The 25,846-nt window shown below is 38.9% G+C and overlaps 1 protein-coding gene across 2 annotated transcripts in view; it reads left to right on the top strand.

Annotated features, from left to right (window-relative positions):
* ntrk2a (neurotrophic tyrosine kinase, receptor, type 2a) overlaps positions 1–24,959 on the top strand; it is an 82,909-nt gene extending 57,950 nt beyond the window's left edge. Inside the window, exons 15-20 of one of the 2 annotated variants that reach the window (XM_069699469.1) lie at positions 4,481–4,611; positions 9,500–9,672; positions 9,912–10,067; positions 10,822–10,912; positions 19,855–20,013; positions 22,468–24,959. In XM_069699469.1, coding sequence (XP_069555570.1) covers positions 4,481–4,611; positions 9,500–9,672; positions 9,912–10,067; positions 10,822–10,912; positions 19,855–20,013; positions 22,468–22,653 — 896 coding nt within the window. In that variant the 3' untranslated portion in view covers positions 22,654–24,959. The remainder of the gene's footprint in view (positions 1–4,480; positions 4,612–9,499; positions 9,673–9,911; positions 10,068–10,821; positions 10,913–19,854; positions 20,014–22,467) is intronic. The other variant, XM_069699470.1, reaches the window with a different exon arrangement.
* Positions 24,960–25,846: the final 887 nt, after the last annotated feature.

The following is a 25,846-nucleotide window of genomic DNA, read 5'->3' as shown; positions in this document are numbered from 1 at the left end:
CACTTTTAGAAAATTTAGGTCATGATTAGCTGCGCTTGCTGGTAGGAGGGCATTAGTTGGGAGTGATGGCTGACTAGAAGGTATAAACAAAAGGACAAATCAGACTCATGACATTAACTGTGTGAGGAAACTGATGGAGAAAAGCTTTGACATCTCTGGTTGTCCTCTTCTTAAAGCATCTGTCAAAAATGATCGAGTCTTTGACCTACCGCACCACTCAGTTCAAACTATCAAACAAGCTGTTGTACGCCAGCATCGGGGGTCATGGAAAGATTTTGGGTGGATGAGAGAAGGAAGGAGACAGATGGCAAACGGGGAATAATTATGTCCCGAGACATTAATTTATTTGGTTATTTAAAAGATGCTGATTAAGGAGTATAGGTGTGACAGAGGTCTTTAGAGAGATGTTGAGAGATTGGAGTAAAAAGGATGGAAAAAGATTGGTGATGGAAAAAAATAATGTTGTAAGCCCCATAATACAGTTGATGGAAAGTGACCAGAGCCCCACAATAGGGGAAGAACCTGTGTCTAGATATTAATGTTCAGAGAATGTTGATTAAAAACTGATCGGTGTAGCAGACAAATAAATGATGGAAGAGAGGGATGCTTTATCAGTAAAGTGAGGGTAAGATGATGAGAATGGATGGAGCGATGCTAAATGAGGGAAAATTAGTTAATGATAAGTCTGAAAAATGGGTGCTAATTAGAAAAAACATCACAGAATAAGTGTGTAAAGTTTGATAAATGGGGAATTATATTTCAGTAGATCTCAATTAAGGATACTGATTGAGGAGAAGAGATGTGATGTGTAGCAATGCACACAGAGAGATACAGTTTAATAATGAAAGCTAGATGGAAGAAGGAGTACAAACTTGTCAAAGGTAGACAGTTGGACAGCAGAATTAATGTGGTCATAGGAAATAGAATAACTTAACTTTGAAAGTTCTTGATTGATATGCACAGCAATTATGGTAAAATCGTGTATGATTGCAAAGTAGTTGCAATGAGACATTAATAATGTAACAAATATGAAAAAAAAAAGAAAAAGAGCTGGACATGCAGTGAGAACCACCTCCCAAAGAAGAAAAGCAATAGGGGAAGCACTGGTCTGCACACATCAATTTATTTGCTATTTGAGGGTGTTAATTAAGGAGAAGTGGTTCGAGGCATTTTCATGGGTGAATGCTTATTATACAACCGCAGTAGGAAATGGTGCGGTAAGGTAATTAGCTGGTTAAATGGTGGGTAGCTGTCTTGTGGGGATGAAGGTTTATTGTGTGCTGCTGTTGCATCGGGAATTGTGGTGATCTGTGACCTGCTGTTGCTGTTTTTAAGATGAGGACATAATGCCACGAGGACATGATAAATAATAAACACACTTGACTTTTAGCAACACTGACGCCTCTATATTTTGTACTCAGCTTGTCTCCTTTACATATTATGTTTACATGGATTGGAAACAGCAAAGCGGATGATGGCAACATAATGAGGAGATGTTTTAATTAAGGCATCTTCAAAAATATAAAATGTTTACCAAACATGTCTGCAAATTGCTTAGCGAAAATGTATTTAATCTGTGTTAACACAACGTATTCTGGTAAAATATAATACACACTTGTTGCAACTATGTCTCGATGTGTAGGTCTTACCCTTCTGATCTGGAATAGATATTAAAAGCCATCTCTGACTTCAGCACAGAACATAATTTGTTTAGTTTATTAACATTAAACTGAAACAGTCTTTCCCTCACTTTGACTAAAGTGCTTTTGTTGCTTAATGACACAGCACAAGGAAGCGAACTCCAGTCTCCTGCATTAAAGTTGTAATGTCATTAAACGTCACATTAAAAATTGTTTGTAAGAACAAAATTCATTTTAATGCCAAAATGTTTTGGGCATAAAATAAACATATTGTATGGTGGGAGTTTTCTTTTACCACAGTCTCACACTGACACTATAGACTACAGAAGAGTAGCCTGAACACAAAGACGTAGGATCACAGTTGACGACAAATGATGCTTCATCCAGGACACTCCTCGACATCCCAACGAAAAACAATCAGGGCACAAAGTGCTCTTCCACACACAACATGGCAAAGTAAAACAGAGCCTAAGGGGGATAAACAAACTATACTGTCTAGCGACACACAAACAGGTCTACAGTCATTCCTTCTTTCTTTTTTAGGGCTTCATGAACACACGGCAGACTGTAGCATTCACGTCATGGTTTGTTTACATTCTTGTTCCCGGTAGTCCCAGTGACATCACACACGTCACGAAGGATGGCAAGCTATGATTGGTCAGTGACAGTGTGTAGTCTGTCATAAGCTACAACCGGTGTCAAATTCCCCATATGTGTGAACATACCTACTCCATTATCACCCAATTACACAGTTTACATCGTATTAGACAAAAATACTGTGCAGTTTAACCATAACCCAGTATTAGAGGGTTTTTGATCTGATGTAGACCAGCTGTCTTTTTCTTTGTCTTTCTGTGTGTCTGTGTGCCAGAACAATATTGGGTTAAAGTGGACCATAGTAGCGTACAGTGTAGATCGATGCAGCTTCTTCTGAGAGTCTATCTGGGCTTTAATGTGATATTCTGAGTGGACAGCTTTTCTTCAAATGCGCCTCTTAATCACATCACACATAAATCTCAGCTTCTGGTTTCGTCTTTGTGTGTGCGTGTGCGCGTGAGGGTGTGTGCGTGTGTGTGTGTGTGTCTGTATGGTTGTGTGCGCGCGTGCGTTCCATTCAAGGCATACCCAAGTGCGTGTTTGACAGGATAACGTGTTACCCTGCACGCAGACAGTTGCACATCTGGCCCACAATCAAAAGATGGGGTTTAACAAGGTTATGGTAAGGGAACCACACTGTTAATCATTCTGTAGAGTAAGACCTTGTATCATAACCATGGTTGAGATGCCAAATCAGCTCCCGTGGAGTCACGAGTTACTTAGCAACAGAGAGCAGGGTTGTCGACTTGGATCCAACTGTGGGTGAGCAGAAGGCAGGAAGAGATTACGAACATGAAACAAATAGAGCGGCACAGTTTTTAAATTTACATTACAGTAAATAAAGAATACGTTTAGTAAAGGACAAAAGCAGTACATTTTCTTATTTGCTGTAGCATTTACGGTGTAGGATGTATAAATGACAACATAAAATACTGTAACGTAAAAAATATCCTTAGACAATCAAACTATTAAATAATGATCTTCCCCCACACAATCTTTCCTTCAAAATAAAATTGGCTGAGTTAAAATAAAATTCCCCAACAAGAGGCCCTTATCTTGATGTGGACAATGAGTGGCAGGAGCCATCCACCTCAACATCTATCCCGTTTTATAAAAACAGCATGTAACTCCTTTATAAAATTAGTGCGCCCTGCAGCTACGCTTTTACTCAAAAAGGAGAAAAATCATCAATAACACAGCCTTTGATTAACAGGGTTACTTTGTTCTATTATTAAAGTAACTAAAATATACTGACAGGTTTCACATGATACTTAAAGGTAGGAAGAAAATGTTACAGGAATTAAAGGAGGAACAATTGAGCATTTTAGAGTAAAGGAAAAAATAGTAAGTATGTTTGTAAATACTGTGCACCTATAGGTAACAGTGCAGCGTTACAACACTTGTGTTAACAACCTCGTTCTTACTGTGTAATTAGAGACTAAAGAGAGGAGAAGAGCCACACATGAGCCTCATACATTATCATTACAGTGTAATGTACAATGCACATTGTAGTTTTACTCATTAACAGACATTATTACGATGTGTAGGAGAAAATACAATATGAAGGAGGGAAGGTTAATTATAACTACTCTTTGGGGATTTATTATCATGTCTTCTGGAGTGATATGGAATAAGAACGAGGCAAGAAATGGGGCTATACTTTTGTCTTGCACTGCAGCTGCTCATAATGGATATACTGCAGCAGAAAGCAAATACATCTTTCTCAAGTGCACAGCTACAGTATGAACGTTTTCTATTGTCATCAGAGTAGGCAACGTTATAACATAATAAAGTCATGTAATAATATAATGTATAGATGTGAGTGGGGGATCAGATGTTCTAATAATAAGGTGGGCTGTTCTCCCATTTCACATAATCATGTGAAATGCTTTGGGTGAGGAAGATTTGTACAATACATTAATAGCAAAATATATACATACATCATTGATACATTATGACATATTATTTATAAATTATGACATATATTTTTTTTAACATTAAATCCCTTTTTTTCATCTTATATTTTTGTCTTGCTGTGGTCGAGACACCGCAGACCAAATGAATTGACCTGATTCAATAAAAACTGACATCTGTTCAAACTTTGATCACTAAAATCTACTGACATATGTATGTATGCTGTTTCTATTCAAAACTACTGTGTGACCATCTGGTCTGCAGTGTTTCGAAACCAAACTGACCAAATTAAAAGTGCTTTTTGTCCTCCGTCTCTCCTTGTTCAACAGTCGTCCAGCATATAAAGAGACACAACATCGTGCTGAAGAGAGAGCTGGGAGAGGGAGCCTTTGGAAAAGTCTTCCTGGCCGAGTGTTACAACCTCTCACCTGACCAGGAGAAGATATTGGTGGCCGTCAAGGTAATCTGGATTTCTGAATTTTAACTTTGCAAGTTTCAGAGAAACGCATTTTAAAAGTGGCGAAATCAACAATTTTCCTCTGCACATTCGTAGGAAAGTAATCATTCATATCAATATATTACACAAGCAATGAGTAACCATTCAGGGTTAACTTTTTTTCTAACATTTTTCTTGGGGGTAGGGGCAGGGGGTACACAGAACTTCTCTAAATTTGCCTCATTTCTGTTTCTTTATTGCTCTTAAATATGTGATCACTGTGTGATTCACTGTAGGGAAATCATCTGTGATCGTTAGTTCAACAAAACATAAACATTGCATGTTGTGGCATTTCTAAAACAGAAACATTTGTAAAAAGAAATATAAAAATAGCATTTAAAAATGTATTTTAAGATTTTATCTGCATAAAAAAGAATGTGTTTTAATTTATGAGGAGTTTCTAAAGGAAATATTATTGAAAATCCCTGATCCTACAGAATGATTGATGCCATCAAAATAAAGCGCTTACTGTCTTTCTCGAAGGTGAAATTATTGCCTTATCTACAATATTTTGGAGTGAGATCTGATACCTGAAATACATTTAAAATATTGAAAAGTTTACAGAAGATAATCTTCTGTTTCTGAAATGGACACCCGGCATTTTGAAATAAAATCCTTTGCATGGCGTTCGTACAGTATTCAGAATCCATGCTCGCCTCCTTTATGCTCTGCTATTGTTAGAAAGCCATTCCTTTCAAGGGTTTCTTTGGAAGGAAAAGGTGGAGTTACACTGAAAAACCGCTGACTTCCGGGGTCAAATTGAATGGTTTATCAGGGAGCATCCTTCCATCACATCTATCTGTCCATCAGCCTCTCCATCAAGTCTACTCTCTCTGCTCGTCCGCAGTGAAACAGGATCTGAATGGTGAAGAACTTCTCATTAACAATACATGACCTGTGAAAGACCCCCTTCTGCCCCCCCCACCCACACACACACACACACACACACACACACACACACACACACACACACACACACACACACACACACACACACACACACACACACACACACACACACACACACACACACACAACTTCCTCTGTCTGCCATACCTCCGGCTCTCACCTGCAGTACTTTTTCTCTCTCCTCTGCCTTCATCCTGACACTATCCTCCTCTCAATTCCCCCACCCTCTTTTCTCTTCCTACACTTCCTGTTTCCTTCCAGCTGAGCTCTAAACCCTCTGCTGATACGTGCTGCCAGCTTAGCTTCAGCTCAATCTGAGCTCTCTGCAAAATATGCACCTGAAAATCCTGCTGGAAAGCAGAGTTCCTGGTTGTAGAGCAAGAAGCTGTATGTGTCTGACTGCAATGTTAAATCTGTTATATATTATATAATATTAAAACATTATATAATCAGCACTCAGCCTACACTAAAGATACCTTTTATTTCTCAGACATAGGTGTGGTTGGATGTAGATATGATGTTGGGGTATCAGTTAATCAAGAGTCCCCTCATTGATCTCTCAATTCATCCGGTTTTCTTTTCCAATTAGCTAATGTACAACCTGCTTACAGCACATTTCACTCATTCTGCTGCCTACTTGTTGCTGCATCAACAAAAAGAAGGTGGATGAAGGCTGATGTAAACAAATTTGTCAAATAAATGATGACTCCACCTCCACTTTATCTTATTTAGATGGTCTGTTTGTCCAAATTGCAAAACAAAGTAATTGTCACTACTTCTTTGATAGAAAGTACTCCACAGTGTGGTCTCTGGATAATCAACTGAGAAATGATTTCTGGAAGCAGCAGCACAAACAAATCTCCATTTAGTTCCAGTGTACCGGGAGGGAAGCAGAGAGCTTAAATCTAAGACCGAAAACCTGCATCATCTTGTTTGAGTACATGAAACAAAGTGAAGTTAGCACGTCCCCCGGGCACGGCACTCTTCTTTGTCATACAGATAAAGTGGCACTTGGATGACTGAGAATGTCTGTGAAGGTTCTCAGTCATCCAAAAGGCTTTTTCAGTTCTGACCGATTAGAGGGGAGTTCCAGGTTTTAACTTCTTGAGGGTTGTTTACTGTATATAACCCCCCCCCCCCCAAAAAAAAAAAAAAAAAAAAAAAAAAAGTGCAGTAGTTCAGTCCAACAAACTAAAAAGAAGTCCAGTTGCCTTCAAATAAAATTTGGATTAAATCGAAATTGTACATAAATCCTCAAGTAAGTCCTTAAATCACATCCAGGCTAGCCTCTGTTCCAGTAGTTTTAGTGTGTACCTGAGGTTTATTATCCAAAACCAAAACTGTGTATGGCTTGATACCAATATGAGAAACCACTGTATGTTTTTGTATGCAGATTACCTTTTCTGATGCCCGTTGTTATAATCTGTGAGGACTGAGGACACAAATATATTAAAGTAGTATACATACCACATTAGAGTAGGTAACTAAAATGATATACGAGTTCTATGAAAGAGAGACTGGAGCTAATTTGATTATGTAATATTGTTGAACACTGCTTTGCATTTTCTTTGCTAACTTTGTGTAAGTTTGTTGGAAATTTGTGCAACATTTTTTAGGCATCTTTATGAATAATGCATATGAGGCAGCTTCATCATTGCACCTGGTACTCTAACTCCATGTTCAGCAGCATAAAGAAACATGAAAGAACATGTGATTGACATCTATTTAAATATACTACACTGAACTTACATTGCACTGTGTCATGCATGCTACATTACAGGAACATGTTCTCAGTCGTATAGCACATTACAATAATCTGCGCTCACTAATAGACCTTAATGGCCCTGGTTTCAGACGGCTATCAATCAGCCAGTCATCCATAATACGGAAGCATGTTTCACTGTTACTGTATATTAAACACTGAGGTGCTATCGATCACAGGCATGCTGTAAGAAGTGCACATGCACATAAAAATATGCATCTGCACATGCACACAGGCAAGTTCATGCAAATGTATTTATAACCCTGCATCCCATCAATCATGAACACCAGGCACTTTCAGTAATGTTGCCTTCACACATGTAAATGAGTCACTACATTCCCATGCTAGAGGTTGTTGATTGCGTTTTATTTGTCCAAGGACCTGAATGTGCTCCGACTAGATGACTAACAGTGAAATATTTTGGCTTTTGGGCAGGAAATTAATGCAGCTTTGAGTTTAGAGAGTCAGAGCGTGATCGTTCCTGTGTAGATGTTTCCGGCTCACAGGAAAGTCTAATGTTCCTGAATTCAAAATTAATATGGCTTGCTCAATGCTGGGATTCATGTGTTTTTTTTGCAGTGGTCATTTGATACATCGAAGTGTTAACTGATTGAACCCAGGAGGGCAGTAAATGAGAAACTTTTGCTTTTCTTTAAGCAAATGTTCCAGGTTTGCTTTTACCAGGAGCACACTGTGCAATTCACTGTATGTATCAGAAGATCATCATCAGTCACGTGTGGATAGTGAGAGAAAGTCATGCTGCTACGCAAGTACAACTTTTAAACAGTTACCCCTTGTAAAGGTTTATAACTTGTAAATGCTTCATTAATAGTTAATAAACAGCATTTAGAACAAAGTCTCAGTTGCCAGGTTATTCCTGGTGTTTATCTTTTTCTAGTGTCACACAGAACCACCTCTTATTATTTCTGGCTTTTGTATTCTTCAAAGGTGATAAACCTATCAATATGTATTAATTGGCCTTTCAACATTTGTAACTGCATTCTTTCAAAATACGAGGGATGAACAGCAATGAAAGTCATTTTTTCACAACCTACCAACCTAAAAGCTGTTCATTTTCATGGCTTTTGACTGACAGTATCAGTAATATTTTCTAACCAATAATGAATCAATTAATCACAAATAATGAAATCACTTGAAATGAAATCTTCACTCACAGAATGCGAGAACTCATCAGAGGAAAGTACGCCCAGTCAGCTGACTTTCATTTCCCATACATGTTTGATATCAAGTTTCAAACTGCGATTGGAGCTCAGGCTTTCATACACTATCTCCAGTATACAGTAATAATCCACCGCATCATTATCATGCAGTATCACATTACAGTTTGCCACTGTACAAGACTAGGTCTCTGTTTCATGATTGGTTGAATATTGGTGGGCGGAGTCGCATATCCTCTCATTTTCAGGCATCTCAGTGTTCTTGATGAAAGGTTAAAGGTCATTTCCTTCTTCCTGAGCTTTCTTTGTGACTTTTCCTTGTCCTTTAGACCCTATTTGTAATAGGAGCTTTCTTCTGCGTTGTTAGTACACAGGCAGACATAGAAACACACACAAGGTGGAAAGTTCACATATATCAATGTCATATACTGTAGGAAGATAATCAATTATTCATGTAGGACAAGAGGAATTTTCTAAATTTTTCTTCTTTATATGTGAAATTAATATAGACCCCATATCACTTTCATTTCCTGCAACTCTCTCTCTCTGTCTGTCTTCGACAAACTCTTTTTCTTTCTCTGTCACAGATGCTTGTAGTATACAACGTACCTGACAGATTTCCTGATTCATCGAAGTGAGACAAAGATTAGTTTCAAAGGAAACCAGGGAATATAATTAATGTAAACAGTGCTGTACTTTGTAATGGCTTGCATAAATATAAAATGTCTCCATTTTTCTCCTGCTCTGCCTCAGTCTTTGCTCGGTGCCAGTAATTTCACTTTAACAAGGCAGGACACTTTTTTTTTGCATAGTGGACATCAGCCAATAAAATTGGAGGACACTGGCTCCACTGTGAAAATGACTAATTGGCAATAGAGTACATGGCATAATGTGTGAGTTTTTCATTCGTTACTTTATTAAAATGTCACTTTTGTGTGTGTGTGTGTGTGTGTGTGTGTGTGTGTGTGTGTGTGTGTGTGTGTGTGTGTGTGTGTGTGCGCAGACACTTAAAGAGGCCAGTGAAAATGCCAGGAAGGATTTCCACCGTGAGGCTGAGCTGCTGACCAACCTCCAGCATGAACACATTGTCACTTTCTATGGAGTCTGCGTTGAGAGCGACCCTCTCATCATGGTGTTTGAGTACATGAAACACGGAGACCTCAACAAGTTCCTCAGGTACGGCTCTACATTTAAATGTCACCAAAATGGCAACTGTTGTACATTAAATAATTGCATTCTCTAAAATGTTTTCATGAAAACGGAGCGATCAATAAAAGTGCAGGTTGTACAGTTGAAGTTTACTTCAAAATGCCCTCTGTTAGAGAAGGAGCGGTGGTATTTGGTTAATACAAAGCTGATTAGAGCAACACTGCACAGAAAACATAATTCATAACTTTCCGCCTGTTCCCTCACAGGGCTCACGGTCCGGATGCAGTTCTGATGGCAGAGGGCCAGACCACCAGGCCTGTGGAGCTGACTCAGTCTCAGATGCTGCACATCGCGCAGCAGATAGCATCTGGCATGGTCTATCTGGCATCACAGCACTTCGTGCATCGCGACCTGGCCACCAGGTGTGTCACTTACTCCATTACTACAAACTGTGTTTACTTGTTTGGTGTTATTGGAAGCATCATTATTCAGGTAAATCCATTCAAACCTCTGCATTTTTCTGAAAAATCTGATAATGATAAAGTAAAAACACATTTTAAAACATTTTTGCAAAAGTGATAAAAATATAAATATGTGTTAATGAGTCATTTTTACATTTAGTCATCCATGAGATTCCTGTAAGTTGTTAGACTACATTTGACAGAATCAGTTATTTCAACATAATTTATAAGTGCAAAAACCCCCACAGCTTTATGAAAGTGGTCAGCAGATGACTATAACACAAATACCAGCTGAAACACAAAAAAAACCTGTAGCCTTTAGAGTAATCAGTGTAGGACGTGTAGATAATCTGTTAAACAGCAGATATCCAGGGTTTATGATTGATTGACTACAGTAGTGAATTAATCAAATTCATTATTCAAAAAATTATAACCATAAGAACCAATTTTCTAAGTTTGTCTGTCTTGAATAATTACCCAAAAAAAAGTAATTTCTGTCTGTTCATACAGTTTACAATAAAATTAAAATGCAATGTTTTTATTTTGGTAACAGTATTTTAGGCCGATATCTAAACCTTTGTAAGTTATAATAATATATATGACTGCAGTTTAACATTCTACGGTGTAACTCTGTGAACTATGTTTGTTTAATCTCACCACAATATCTTGCTGTTATCGTTCTGTACTTAGTTTTGTTTTGTTTTTTGTCCACAAGGAACTGCCTGGTGGGTGAGAACCTGCTGGTGAAGATCGGAGACTTTGGCATGTCCAGAGACGTCTACAGCACTGACTACTACAGGGTAGGTGTATGTGTCGATATCTTTTTTGGCCCTTCTTTAAACCTCCCTCTTCCCTGCTGCATGGGTCCCTCTATGCTACTTCCCTGCATGGTCATGACTAATGGACTCCGGCAGGTTACAGTAAGACGCTTGCTGTGGTAGGTTAAGCATCAGTGCAGTGAAATAGGCATAGGCAAATCAGTGTATGTGTGCTTGAATGATGAAAAGGGAAAATAATTAGCATGTTTTGTTGATGAGTTTATGTCATACCGCGTGTAATATGAGTGCAGCTAATTCTGCATAATTTTCTGCCTTTGAAAGACAATACACGTCTTTTTTTTTTTATTATTATACAACTTGATCACAATTTTTTATTAAACGTGTTCATTTGACATGTAGGGATCTGCTGTTCATTCAATACCTGGCTAATGAGACAGCTGCATAATAATCACAGGCACATTCATTATAATTATTTACACAAATAAATCAGAAATGTGCCCCCAAAAATCATCTGTGATGGTTTCTAAATGACCAGTTAATGATACTGCATAATGGCAATATTTTCAGAATGTTATATATACAGTATATATATGTTTATGAAAATTTAACAATATTTACATCATAAACAAAAACTAAACCAGATTATTTTAGCACACCATTTTTTATAGAGAAAACAGTCTCCAAAATATAAGGAAGGATCCCTTTAATGTATGTTGACTGAATATAATTCATTTGTTTAATTTGACAGTGAGTTAGCACACAGTCACTTTTGGAAAATGTTTGCAACATCTAAAATAAAAGATTTCATAGGAATGTTGTTGGATTGTGTCAAACTGCTCATGGTTTGATTGGTCCTGAAATGTCATTCAGGCTGCACACTACAGCACGGTGAGTTGCGTTAAATATAATGCAGACAGGGTCGTACAAAACATGTAACAGTGCTACAACAGATCTTTTTACACTCTACAGCACACATGTCAGGGGTGGTGTAAAAAAAGAGCTACTCTGCAAAAAGGAGAGGGAAAATAAATGCGGCTACACTTACAGAGAAAATATATGTTGGTGCACATTTTGTGTGTGTTGTGGGGACATTTGGCAGCTTTACCGTTGAGTGTCAAGATAATTCAGGGGTACAAGAGACAGGAGAGAGTGTTGGGTGTTTTTTTCCTTCTGCACAACAATCTGTCACCTTTCCAAAAGGCTAAAATCGAATAAGTCGTATTGATGGATTGATTGTGACTGTCCATTTTTCCTGCCCAATTCTCCCGTCCACTGTGAACCACTGACATGACTGACAGTGACAGAGAGCTCAGAGCAGGAGGGAGAAAGTGAAAAAGATGGAAAGAGCAGCCAGTCGATGACAAAAAACATTGTATTTGGGATAAATAATAGCTTTTAACAATAACATTTAGAAAGATAAAAAATAATCGAACAGAAATGTTATGGATGTTTCATTCAGTAATGGCACTGACTGACAAATTTTATGTCTGACGTACAGTTAAAAGCAACGTTTTATATGTTGCCGTGATAGTCTGGAAAAGAAATGCTCAGTGCTCTTTTTATCCATTTTTCATTTCATATTCACAATGCTACAGTATATAAGCAATTATAGTTCAGTTGAAATAATAATGCATGTACAGTTTAAGGGATTGGCATGCCAATAATAGAAAACTCCAGGTATATTTTTCCTGTTTCTCATGATTAGAAAGACACTTTACCTTTTGTAAATATTGTATTTTACTTCTACTTTCCTGTTAATCATGTTTTGATTAGTTTCCCCACATGTAGAAAACGTTTTATGACCCCAGAGATAAGCCACAATGTTAAATGTTAAAAAGATTCACATTGCTTGAATTTATTTACATCTGTATTTTTCTGAATACTGTTGAGATTAAATTGAGAATAACTGCTTGTATAAGGCATCAAATTCAAAATTTAGAAAAGATTGAGGTCTCTCCTCCGTGGCTTTCTTTTGTACTATCCTTTTGTGACGACACAGCAACCTCCTCACTCCTCCTCTTCCTCCTCTTTTATTTCACCCCTCCTCAATAAAGCTAAGTGCTGAGCCTGTAGTCACGGCAACGGGCGAAGGCAGTGGTGGCAAGCCTCTGAGTTGAATCCAGCGTTTCTCAGGAAGAAAAGTAATCAGAGAACTTCTGTTTAGTATGCCGAGGCAGTAGTAGAGAGAGGGGGGGGGGGAGCAGAAGAGAGCTGGAAGGCAGGAGGGTGGCAAAGAGAGGAAAGGAGAGAAAGAGATGCAAAAGAGAGGGAGCAGCAGGAAAGAGAGAAAGAGAGAAGGAGTGTGAGAAAACAAGACAAATAAATATACAAAAGGAGAAAAGGCAGTAATGGAGTGATAAAGGAACATATTCTGAGGTGGAAGAGGAGAAACTCTACAGGATAGTCAAAGAGAAAAAACAAAACAATACAGGAGCGACAACCACTGAGCAGTAAATCAGAGACAGAGCAGCAAGAAATGACAAAAAAAAGGACAGAGGGGTTGACAGACAGGAGAAAAACTGTTGCCAGAAGAGGTGGGAAGTAAAACACAGTGATTTTGCCATGTTTCAGCATCCAGGAGAGACTGTGAGTGTGTGTGTGTGTGTGTGGGGGGGGGGGGGGCTCTTGCGTCAGACAGGAGCAAAGATGAGTCATAAAGGAATTGGAGCTGCCCCCCCACCAAAAAAAAAAAAACATGTGTGCGTGCGTAGGGAAATTGAAGCAGAGGCGTAGGACTGACGGGGCTGTGATGACGTCATTGAATCCTCTGTTACACAATGAACCTGACGGGCGCTTCAGGAGACAGACAGGATGCCTCGAATCATCGAATCAAACCTTGAGCCTTTCCATGCTGGCTTTTCTTGACGTGTGTGTGTGTATGTATGTGTGTGTGTTGGCATGTGAATGGGGCTCAACTTGCAGTTTGCATCGGGGAGGGTGAACACACACACACTCGAAACACTACAGCACATTTGTTCCTTTTCTCCCTAAAGTGATTTCATGCCCAAATGTGTAGGATGAAAGAAAATAACGTTCGAGCCTGACTGCTTTACGCTGCTGATACAGGATGGAGAAAAAACATTGGCAAGAAAGCAGAGCTAAACAATCTCTGCAGAGTAATTTGGCTGGCATGTTTTTTTACAACCCATCTCTGGGTCCCGACCAACACAGCATCCAAATGGAGCACCTAGAGAGGCCAGACTGGAAGAGTGATCTGTCCAGGAGTAAGCACGCACAAACAAAACACTGCTGTCTGTATGACACAAGATACAGATCAACACATGGATGATTATTTTGACACATATTAACATCTTCCATGTAAAGAATAAATGATTTTTGCACACAACAGGGAAACAAAGCTTTTCAAACTTCAGGTTTTTTTTTTTATTCAGCGATATCCGTAATGTTACTTTACATATAAACATGAGATTCTCATTGCTAATCGTGCTGGTTTACTGTAATTGTAGCCTCAAGTTTTAATTATTTGAACTTCCTTTTTGAGAAATTACATTTTACCTGTTATTTTGGCGTGTGGGTCTAAATACTGCAGGACCCATGAGCGTCGAGAGCCATTGTGAGAGGAAGCTAGTTAGAGTTGATAACTGAAAATAATTCAGGATGTTTACTCTTCAGCAAAGTGTTGAGTGAGGAGTTACAATTGAGTGAACAAGGGGTGGATTCAACCAAAGCCCATTGGTTCTACTTTTCACAATGAATACTTCACTGAATATTGTAAAATACTGGCTCTGTACAAGAAACTTTATATTAAAAAAAAAAAAAAAATTTTTTTTTTAAAACATTCAGTTTGTCCATATTGCAAAATCTGACTTTTAAATACCAGCTGAATATCTTATATGAGTTCTTGGTTGTGGCTCAGTGACAAATAGAGCAGCTATGGTGGAAATTTAGTGCTTTGAAAGTCCTAAAGTCACATTTTTATCTGACATGAGCAGCAGCGTCATTAAAATAACATGTAGTGCCAACATGTATATTATTTGCTGTACTGTATCTGAACTGCACAGAATGGGGCTCTTTTAAAAACACACACACATACACACACACACACACACACACACACACACACACACACACACACACACACACACACACACACACACACAGTTGTACGTAGACAACAGCATTCGTGGAAAGAATGTTTTGTTTCCATAGCAACACAGAGGGCGATTAAGGTACGGTTTTCTGTTATAAATTGTAGGCGGGGCTAGTCACATAAGCCCCTCCTACACCACATCCCATAATTCTCTCTTTCTTAACTAGTGCAGTTGCCACGGATACCACAGCCTCCAGGAGGTCACAACAGAGATCCCAAATTCCTCCTCTGCTTTGTTTTTCCTCTTCTTCTTTGAGGCTTTCCTGGAACACTCAGACAGTGGTCTCACTGACACGATGCATATTTATAAGACAGAAAAGCAGAGAGACAGACAGGTGGGGCTTAGAGACAGTGAACGGAGGTGAGAACGAGAGAGAGAGAGAGACAGAGAGAGATAAAGCAAAGGAGACAAAGACTGACGACGCAGCTACTGACAGCAAAGAGAAAACAGAGAATGAGCTGATGACAGGGAGAGATGCAGCATCTACGCGTCAGTGAGAAGCTTTGAAAGCATTTGGTCCTCACACTGCTCCACTGTAAACATGACTTTCTTAATATTTCATGGCCCCCTCCTCCCCAATGACAAGAATATTAAATCCAAGGCTTCCCTTTCCTGCTCTTTCATGTGTTTTTTTCCTCTGTTCTCTCTTTAGTTCAGCTTTGTTCGAGCCTTTTTGAAGAGACTGCCCTTCATGTCTCTCTTCATTGTCTCTGCAATGAATACAGGACACACACGCAGACACACACGCAGACACACACACACGCACGCACGCACACACACACACACACACACACACACACATGGTGAACAAACATAAAAAAAGATGTGGCTCAGCAGTTCAAGAGCCCAATATTAATATTTCAGACCATCAGGGGAAATGATCAGCCATGATGAATAAAACAAAAAGGCTAATGGATATAAGCAGGTTCAGACGCATCAGTGAATTAATACTGTCAGAAAACTATCAATAGAACAGAAGAGAGTAATTTAGTCATCACAAAGCATCCAGTAACAACTTAACTTAGCTGCTGATACTTTATTAATGTATATATGACTGCATTTTATTTCTATAAAACAAACAATAAAATATTTATGAAGAAATATGTGTCGCAAAGTCAGTGTAGTTTTCATATGGTTTAGAATTAGCATGAAAAACTCAATTATATTAATTTGAATGACTTTATTCCCTTGTTTTGTTTATTTGTAATTTGTTAATTAAGGTGCAGTCACTCTTTTTTTATAACGGTATTTATCATCCTCCCAATTTACATCACTTTTATTACAGTTGTGTGTGTGTCCTGTAAGATGAATGTCATCCTTTTGTCTACTTCATTTTACTTCAGTCAAACAGGTCATGCTACATTAGCGTTTCTGAATCAGTTCGTTACCCCACCTTTACACATGTTGGTTTTCAGGTCTAATTATTCAGGGACAAATAATTTCTCTCAGAACTAGCTCACGATCTTAGTTAACACTGAGCGTTACAACTAGTCAAACTAGCTCAACTAGCTCCCAATGCCTGCACAATAAACTATGGAGTATATTATATGGGTAGTACTGAATGAGGGAGTGATCTCAGGTGTAGAAAATATGTTTGAGATTTATGTTTAAGCACTAAGTAAAGAAATAAAATAATTAAAGATATCTGAAGAAAAAGAAAAAATATATATATATTATAGAATAAACCTTGTGTAATACAAAAACTATGTGTTGTATTATTTTATTTTCATTGTATTCTGTATATTCATCCTTTCTCTACGTTGTAACCCTTGTATACACGGTCTACTGTATTTCATTATGGCTACGCTAATAAAGCACGTGACAAGAGGGAGACATTTAAATAATGAAGAGACAAACAAGGAGGTAGACAAAGTGTTGCAGGGGGAAAAGCGAGGGGCTGGTTATGAAGAGTAAGAGCTGCATGAATGGAGGTAGATATGTTTCCCCAGACGTAAAAGTGAACCTGATGGCTATCTATGTGACCGTGCACATTTTATTACTCCATTAAATAACCCACTGACTAACATAGAAACAGGCCAAGTGTGGGTACCAAGCCATTAATAACAGGCATAAACCTCAGATAATGGATTGTGCTATCTGTGTGGAGCAATGGAGCAGATATTGGTTGGTAGATTCATGTTCGAAGGAGAAGTAAGGGGAGACAGGAGGTGCAGGAAGAGGGAAAAACAACACCACTCATGGCTGGGTTTCACTTGGCTTTACTTTAAGAAACAAAACAAAGAAACACTGACATATTTGACATTTTTCACCCCTGAAGCCTCACTGACCCACAAGTCAGCCGTTACAGCCAAACAAGGCTTGCAACATGGATGAAAACAATTTAGGGTTAAGATTGGAGCTGGTTTAGAGCACCAAGACGAGCTTATTGAATACAGACAGCATATCTGCCGTTATATAACCTGCTGCACCAACTTGATCTTTACAAATATTTATGTGGATATATATGCCTGTTATTGATTCAGCCCTGGGTAGGTCAGATAATGCATGCAAATGTTGAAAACAAACAATATGATGGACCTTTTTGCTCAAATGTGAAATGGGAATTCACATTCTTATTTTAATTGTGAAATGCTCTCTGATTGGCTACTAATGTTGCTTACCAACTAAATGATGGATTTACGAACAGCAGGGCAACCTGCAAACCCAACGTATTTTATCAAACTAACTCACTGAAAGGGATGTGGGGTAAAAACACTGGTAATGATGTCTGAATGAGAGGACCATAAATACAAATTAAGTGCTTTAGTAACTCCACCATGTGGTATTGATTCCACATCAGGTATAATCAGCAACATCTTTTAAACAGGGAAGTAAATATTTGTGAATCATATCTTTTTCATATGAAGAACAAAAAGTCTGAGAAGGTAGTTCACAATTTTTCTCTGTAGGAGTGCAAATACTTGCTGTGCCTGATGTTTTTTTCTCTATGATCTGCTTCCATAAAATTGAATTCCTTTTGAGTGCCACTCTTAAAACAACAGAATAAAGTGCAGTGAATTATCTTTTTTGGATCTGAGCAGCAATTTGTTGTAGAACGTTTCAATGCTTTGATGCTGAATGATTTTTTTTTTTTTTTTTATCTTTATTGTAGTCACATAAATCTGTCACTATTATAGAACCACAGATGTGGCTGAATAGGGTACCTGGAAATAAATCCTAGCCCTTTATTGTCTTACTGGCTGGCTTAACGACAATTTGTCTTTATGATTAATAGATCTTACTGGGTTTTTTTTTATAGACTAATATGAATAGATTTTGATTATACATTCCAGGAGTTAATATCTGTAGATGTGTCCCCACTCTTTTATTCTTTTACTCTTCTTTTTTTTTGATGATTTCCCCATTGTGGGTGTCAGTATAGCTTTGCCCTTTGCTTTGTCCCCTATAAGGGCGAATTAGATTGTGTTATCCAGCTCTGCTCTGATTGGTCCAGTCTGAGAACAGATTAACTCACAGTCATGTGGATCACAATCACCTGAGCGATGAATGTGTTTGTGTCTTTATACTGCCTGTTCTTCTTTGGGATGTTATTGACAATGCCAGATGAAGATCCCGTATCATAATTGCCTTCAGTTTGTCTTTTGAAGCATCATTTGTAGACGTGTTTTGGTTGTGCATGTCCCTTAGTGTGTGTTTAAGGAAAATGAGCCTTCAGTTTTGTAAAAGGTGCAATATATTTAACCATTATTAAACTATTGGATGGAGTTAATGAGTTTAAGTATTTTACCCAGAGTATATATCATGTAGCTTTAGCTATAAGCAGAAACGATCCAAAAATTATATTTGACTATATGTCAAAAGGGAAAAAGAGAAAAAAGGATGTTAAGTGGTTGACAGTAGAATAAATTATTTAATTTGTTGCTGAATGACGTTGATAAATAATGAATATGTTAAACCATTATTGTTTTTATGTAAACATATTGCTGCAATTACATGTTAGTGTGTTCTGTAAGGCCAAGTTGTTCACTTATATACCGTTTATCTCAGCCAAAGCATTAAAAAGGACTGACCTCTGTCACTGTATTAACCCTATTCAGGCCTACAGTAACAGTGTGTGAGAGGCTCATCTGAAATGAACTGTCAGTGTTTATGAATGGCAAAAACAGCAAATGAAACAAACAATTTAACTGGCTCCAAAGGCTCGGCTCAGATTAGAGCGTAATGAAATGACCAAATGTGTCTCAGAGAGCCTGTGAGTTCCTGCTGCTGATTTCTGCTCTCTAAGAATCTCTGGAAGTCGCTGTTTGATGCTGCAATTTAAGGTCTAATTAAGTAATTATTTAATTAATTACATTTCACTCACATGGGACACTAGCAGTGAACATACAGCACGCTGATAAAGTCTATACTGGATTACAAATGTGTGACTGCTAACATTTTGCTGCAAGCATTTTGTTGTTTACCTGATCAATGACGATCCACTAATTGTGATTGCTGGGTAATTTAGTGTGTTCCCTTTTGAGCGGCATATACATGTCCTCGTTGTTTGAGGGTCTATGAAGCAATGCTTTCTCGCCATGCCTTTCAGCTGAACAAAATTATGAGGAGCAAGGTGTGTGACCGTCACAGAGATGATGCAATCTGCTGTACCATGCCATTAAAGCTCACTCAGTGAAATGTCTTGGGCAGCAGTTTGGATGAGTGACATGTTTGCTGCACCACTTTAAGATGTATTCGAATCAATGAGTGTTTGTGAAAATCTGCATGACCAGACATTTGAAATGCATGATGTCGCAGAATAAATGATAATAGAAAAAGCTTCTAAATCTTCATTCTTTCATGTGTTCACTGCACACGATACTGACTTTAGACTTTCTGTGTGTGTGCCCCTTAAAGGTCGGCGGTCACACCATGCTGCCCATCCGCTGGATGCCCCCGGAAAGCATCATGTACAGGAAGTTCACAACGGAAAGTGATGTTTGGAGTCTAGGAGTTGTTCTCTGGGAGATCTTCACCTACGGAAAACAGCCTTGGTACCAGCTCTCCAATAATGAGGTACAGTACTGTCACTTATTATCTCTGAACACAGCAGCAGACACAAAGTCAAAGTAAGAACATCAAGAAGAAGTTTGTGTAACTGATCCATTGCAATGGCGAGCAAAAATAAGTTTAGTGTAAAGTAAAGGTTTCCTTGGAAGCACCTGCATCTTAATAAGTGATGGGGAACAAGATGTTGCTGCCTGAAGATATGAAGAAACAGCCCTTCAGTAAAACTAAATATTTGATCAGTTTTGTGTGTAGGTGTCTCATAGGTATACATTTAGTGAGGCCTGAGTCCTCCTCTTCTTACACAAAGCTGAGGCACAAGACAACTCTGCAAGTTGTTTATGATTTCATTGTGTCAGAGCGACACCGACCTGGGGAGCAAGCTATTCACATGACACTTGAAGGAGAAGCACAGCTGCAATGAAATATTTTCCTGGGCTGTTTCGCTGTTTTTCTTTTCTCTGCACACCATTCAAAGTGGAGCAGAGGGAGAGGTAATGTTGTCAGGCATCACCGTCGGGTTGATGCAGGGGCAGATGTGTGTTACATTTTGAGTGGAATGTGAAACTCGGTTTTTCAAAAAGACTCAAGGAGGTTATTTTTTTTTGTCATAGATCAGACCGACAGCGGTGGTCCAGTGACACTGATACAACAAAATATCCTGCTGCTTTTATTTGTTGCTGTTTATTTATATATTTATAACCTGAGAACAGTGACACTAAAGTTAGCATTTCTCTAATATTAAAATAAATATTACTCGGGCTACAACCAACCATTATATAGCCTACTTTGTCGATTACTCTTTAACTCAATTACTCATTTTCATGATTACTTGATTAATTGTTTGGTCTGTAAAATGTATTGAGAAATGAACGACAGTTTATCAAACGTCACAAGTTCTCGGTTCATTTTTATGTTGATTGGATGAGTGTGCAGAAACACTAAGTAAAACAAATGATATATTGGGAATGGAGGAAGGAGGCTCCATGACACATGCCAAGCAGCAGAATTTTTTTTTTTTTTTTATAAGACACAGGACTTTTAAATTCCAATGGAGGTCCCAAATATGTCTCACTGACTGTTGTAGTAAATATTAATTGTGATGTCTTAATAGGTGAAATGATGCACAATATATGTAGATCATTTTTATACAGTTGCAGCAGCAATGAAATGTGGAGTTTTGGTTCTCAAAATTTTCTCTCAGTGTAAACCTCATATATATTCTTTGAAGAGCTGGAACAGACTGATACATGATTCTCCGAAATATTCGATGCAATTATTTTAACCTTTTCAAAACTACAAAACAATCAACTCTCTCAAATGACATCCGATTCCTGACAAGAAACTATACCAATGGCCTCAGTCTACTGTATTAGGTGCATGTCCATGAGATGAAGAGTAACTCTGTAACAATAAAACACTCAGTCTTGACCCATTGTCCAGAAACCTCAGCCGTGTCACAGCCCTTCAACCTTTCACCTGAACCTAAACCTTATGATGTCCACAACTCTGGTTACATCCAGAAATTAACCTCTTGCCTCATCCACTGTCTTCTTTTCCCATTTTCATCCATCAATTATCTGCTGTTTCACAGTTCACTCACCTCCTGGACCCAAATCTGATGCACAGATATATTTTTTCTCTGGACAAGGAGTTTTATTCCAAAATTAGACATCAATTATTTATCTACTTGCACAAGCTGATAGTAATCATAGACTGAGATAGGTAGATGTGTGGTTGGTATAATGATGACTCTTTAGCTGATTGGATCCTTAGTAATTTGAGATATTGAATAATAATCTTCAGGTGTTACAGTTTTTAATGGATATATAGCAATTTGTAGGACTCAGCTGGCTTTGGGGGCTTAATAAAAGCCATTAATAGGTATTCATTTCATGGACTTAATGTACTTAATGTTTGAGGAAATTATACAAAGCTTAATTATATTACAGGCTAAGTATAAGATATTTTCCAAATGGCTGCCAGTGAATGAGAAATGCATCTTGTACTGAAGAGAGCTTTACTCTGAATGTAAAAGTGCCATCTCCTTCAGCCACATATACTCATCCTAAAGTAGACTTAAAGCTGAAATGTTTCAAATTGATATATAAAACGTGACACAAGCTGAAACACTAAAGTAATTTTACATGATATGAAGATCAAAGTTGAGACTTTCCTCTCACATTGCTATGGAGAAATCAGAGCATCAGATTTGTCTGGATGACTACTTCAGTGTATAACTTCATCAGTTCAGTAAATCATTTATTCTCTGTGACACTGCAGCAAGGTGACGCAGCTTTACAGAGCAGATGCTTAATCATCGTCACAGCAGTTTGAACCTATAGAAAGTTGTTCATTTCAGCTTGAACTGATTGGGTTGTTCCTGTTTCTGTTGTAACAAAGGTTTTTACGGGTATTAAGCTCGATGTCTGTCTTTCTGTGTCTCTGTTTTCTCCTCTGCAGGTGATAGAGTGTATAACCCAGGGCAGGGTGCTGCAGCGCCCCAGGACCTGTCCTAAAGAGGTATACGACCTGATGCTGGGCTGCTGGCAGAGAGAGCCGCACATGAGACTCAACATTAAAGAAATCCACGGTCTGCTACTCAGTCTGGCCAAGGCCTCGCCTGTGTACCTGGATATACTGGGCTGAATGCAGGAGGAGCGTTTTGGACGTGTGTGTGTGTGTGATGTGCGTGTGTGATTATGTGGGGATGATTACTGTATCTAAGTGAGGATGTGCATTTAAGGTTGCATGCACGTGTGTGTGTATGTGAGCTCGGTTGAACATTGCGACACCTCTGACTAAAGTGTGCAGTGCCCGTGCTACTGTGTGCGTGCAAGGTGCCGCTGTACAGGATGTGAAGCTATTATCGAACTCTTAAAGGCAATCAAAAAATTCCTCAACTCATTCCCAATCGCATCTTTCCTCCCTGCCAATTTCCTCTCCTTTGTGCATTTTGACTCCTTCCCTCCTTCCGTCCTGAAGAGACATTTACTGAGAGTAATTTAACTTTGGAGGAAAAAAAGCTTCTCACTTCTTTTAAAATGCTTTAAACTGACTGGGCCTAAATTGATGAAACCTGATTAACAGGACTTTAAATTTAGTGACTCATCCCCTGCTGCCTGTCGGACAACAGGACTCATTTGAATATCCGGAAATGTTAAAGTGGCGCAGCGAGGGGAGGGATTTCCGGAAGCTTTGATCCTTAGCGTGTAAATATGAGACTGGTGAGACATTTCGGAGGAAATGGCTCTGTGAGATGTCGAGCCATAGAGACACTGTGTTTTCACCTCTCACCCTGTCCGTCTGACTTTCTGTCTGTCTCTCGGAGCTATACATGAGTATCAATGTCAGCATTCATCCAACAGGACTACACAGTTGTTGATTAACACTTTGATACACATACAGTATATTTAGTGTTACAGAATAATGACAAAAAAAAGGAGGAAAAGTAAACACAATCTGCTCACCTGCCTGTCAGACAAAATTAGGTGGTGTGATGAATAGATCATTTCTGGTTGGCCGATTTCGCTGATACAAAAAACAATTAGTAGCAACACGGTGCCAACTGAGGCTTAACTGAACTGCTGTGGTGACAAGATACTTCAGGAAGAAGCTCAAATGTAATTGTGAATGCTGATTACCACAATTGTAAAAAAAAAAAAAAAAGAAGAAGCTTGATCTATCCGGCACCAATCCACAATATCTGTTTTGGGATATGTGCACTCATATCTGCATATTGCATTTTACCACTGTTTTCTGTTACATTTTACTTTACCCAGGCCTGGACTGCACTGTCATACAGCACAGGGTAACACGATCAGCACCCCCCGCCCCCACTCCCGAAAGTGACAGATGCTTCACTCGTGATGTCAAGCACTAGTGTCGGAGGTCAATTGATTCATTTGTCCACAGCTGTCCGACAATTGCGAGATCATGGTGTTTGGGCGGGTGTGGGGGGTTGTAAAGGATGTTTAGGGAGGCTGGGTTTAGAGTGCATGCATCACGGTCAAATGTGTGGCTGGCGGCACTGTAGAAGGTGTGGTTCATTTGGTCAACCCATATTAAATAATCAAGGCTCTCAAAACTCAGACATCCTTGAAAACCACATCTGGGCTAGAGGAGAGGCACACGAAAACATACATACACACACACACACACACACACACACACACACTGTAAACCTTATCCCGTCATCCCTCCATCTACACACACACACACACACACACACACACACACACACACACACACACACACACACACACACACACACACACACACACACACTGAAAGACACTCAAAACGGGCCGAAAAGGAAATTGAATTGTGCATGTTTTATTATTTGAGCGGTGCAGTGCTTTACCCAGGCCCCGTCCTCTGTAATGGTGTAATGTATATTTCATTACAGCCTAATGGGCTCCATTAGCACAGTCTCCTCACAGACATTCAAGACTTATTGTTTTATGGCTGAGAAGGAAGGAAAGATGGAGTGATGGAGATGAGAGGAGATGTGAAGGAGAAGAAAACAGAGAGAGGGGCCTGGGACAAGGAGCAGTGGAGAGGAGAAAAAAGAGGAGAGGTAATAATGAATATTGGGAAGAAATGGAGAGGAAGGGAGAGAGTTCAGAATGGGAGCAATGGGGTAGAAAGGAGACAATGGGAGTGTAAAGGTATGAGTGGGTCATGAGGAGGAAGATGAAGGAGAAAGGGAAGATATAGTGGAGTGAAAAGAGAAGGGGGAGAGAGAGGTGTGAATGTCCTCAGGGAGAAAGTGAGAGCGAACATCTATCATTACTGTGGCCTACAGATGTTCTGTAAGCCACAACTTCAACTTCACGCCCCCATCACATTCCTATGGCTGCCCTCAACCACACACACACACACACACACACACACACACACACACACACACACACACACACACACACACACACACACACACACACACACACACACACACACACACACACACACACACACACACACATTCTTACCTCACAAATTTTACTGGCAGTCCCCCAACAGCTTACACTGAAATAAATTCAATAATGTACCACACATCCCCATTATTGAGAACCACTTCACTCAGTTACAGTACAGCTCACATATCTGAATGCTTACAGACACACTGTATATACAGCTCACATGCATGCAAGGAAACACATTTCCTGTTTGTTTTGGCATTTTACTGGGGCATATTTTACTCTTTACAGAAGTATTACAAAGTCATAATCACTGTGTTTTCACTGACAGCCATTTTAATTTGATGTAAAACATCAATCTGGAATTATACATCTTATTTGTTTATTAACAACAGCACTTGATGGTATTGATGTTTGTGAATTTGAAAATGTTGATTTTATTGATTTATAGTATTATTATTATTATTTATAACCTGAGAAGCATTTTGTACATTTCTTTCTATATCTAAGGTTGCCTTTTGCAACAACAAACTGACTGAAATTGAACACTGATTTAGTTGATTATGTTTTAGCAAATGTGTACGATAGTCTTGAGTGTATATGTATTTTTTATGTCAGGCTCCCTCTTAACAGCTACCAAGCCTGTCCTTATGTACAGTGTGCTCTACAACAGGGATGGATGTTTCACCAGTCTATCACATTTGTAGATTCAGTTTTACATTTTGCAGAGTTATCGTCACCTGTCAGAGCGTGAATGTGACGGTTAACAGCTGCAGCATTGACAGAGCAGGCTAACAAGGTCCTTAAAAAAAAATCCATCCTTGCTGTATAGTCAAGTAGAGTTTGCACTGAGTGAGCACACTCAACACGATTCACAAACTTGCCACACAATAACTCTGCGCAATAACAGAGGGCAGGGT

The sequence above is a fragment of the Brachyistius frenatus genome, unplaced genomic scaffold (assembly GCF_029030835.1).
Source record: "Brachyistius frenatus isolate BFR_SWC_R1_liver_20210118 unplaced genomic scaffold, ASM2903083v1 Contig_30, whole genome shotgun sequence".
In the NCBI taxonomy this organism is placed as follows: domain Eukaryota; kingdom Metazoa; phylum Chordata; class Actinopteri; family Embiotocidae; genus Brachyistius; species Brachyistius frenatus.
Note: the sequence above shows the minus strand (reverse complement) of the source record. Positions and strands in the feature narration are given on the sequence as shown.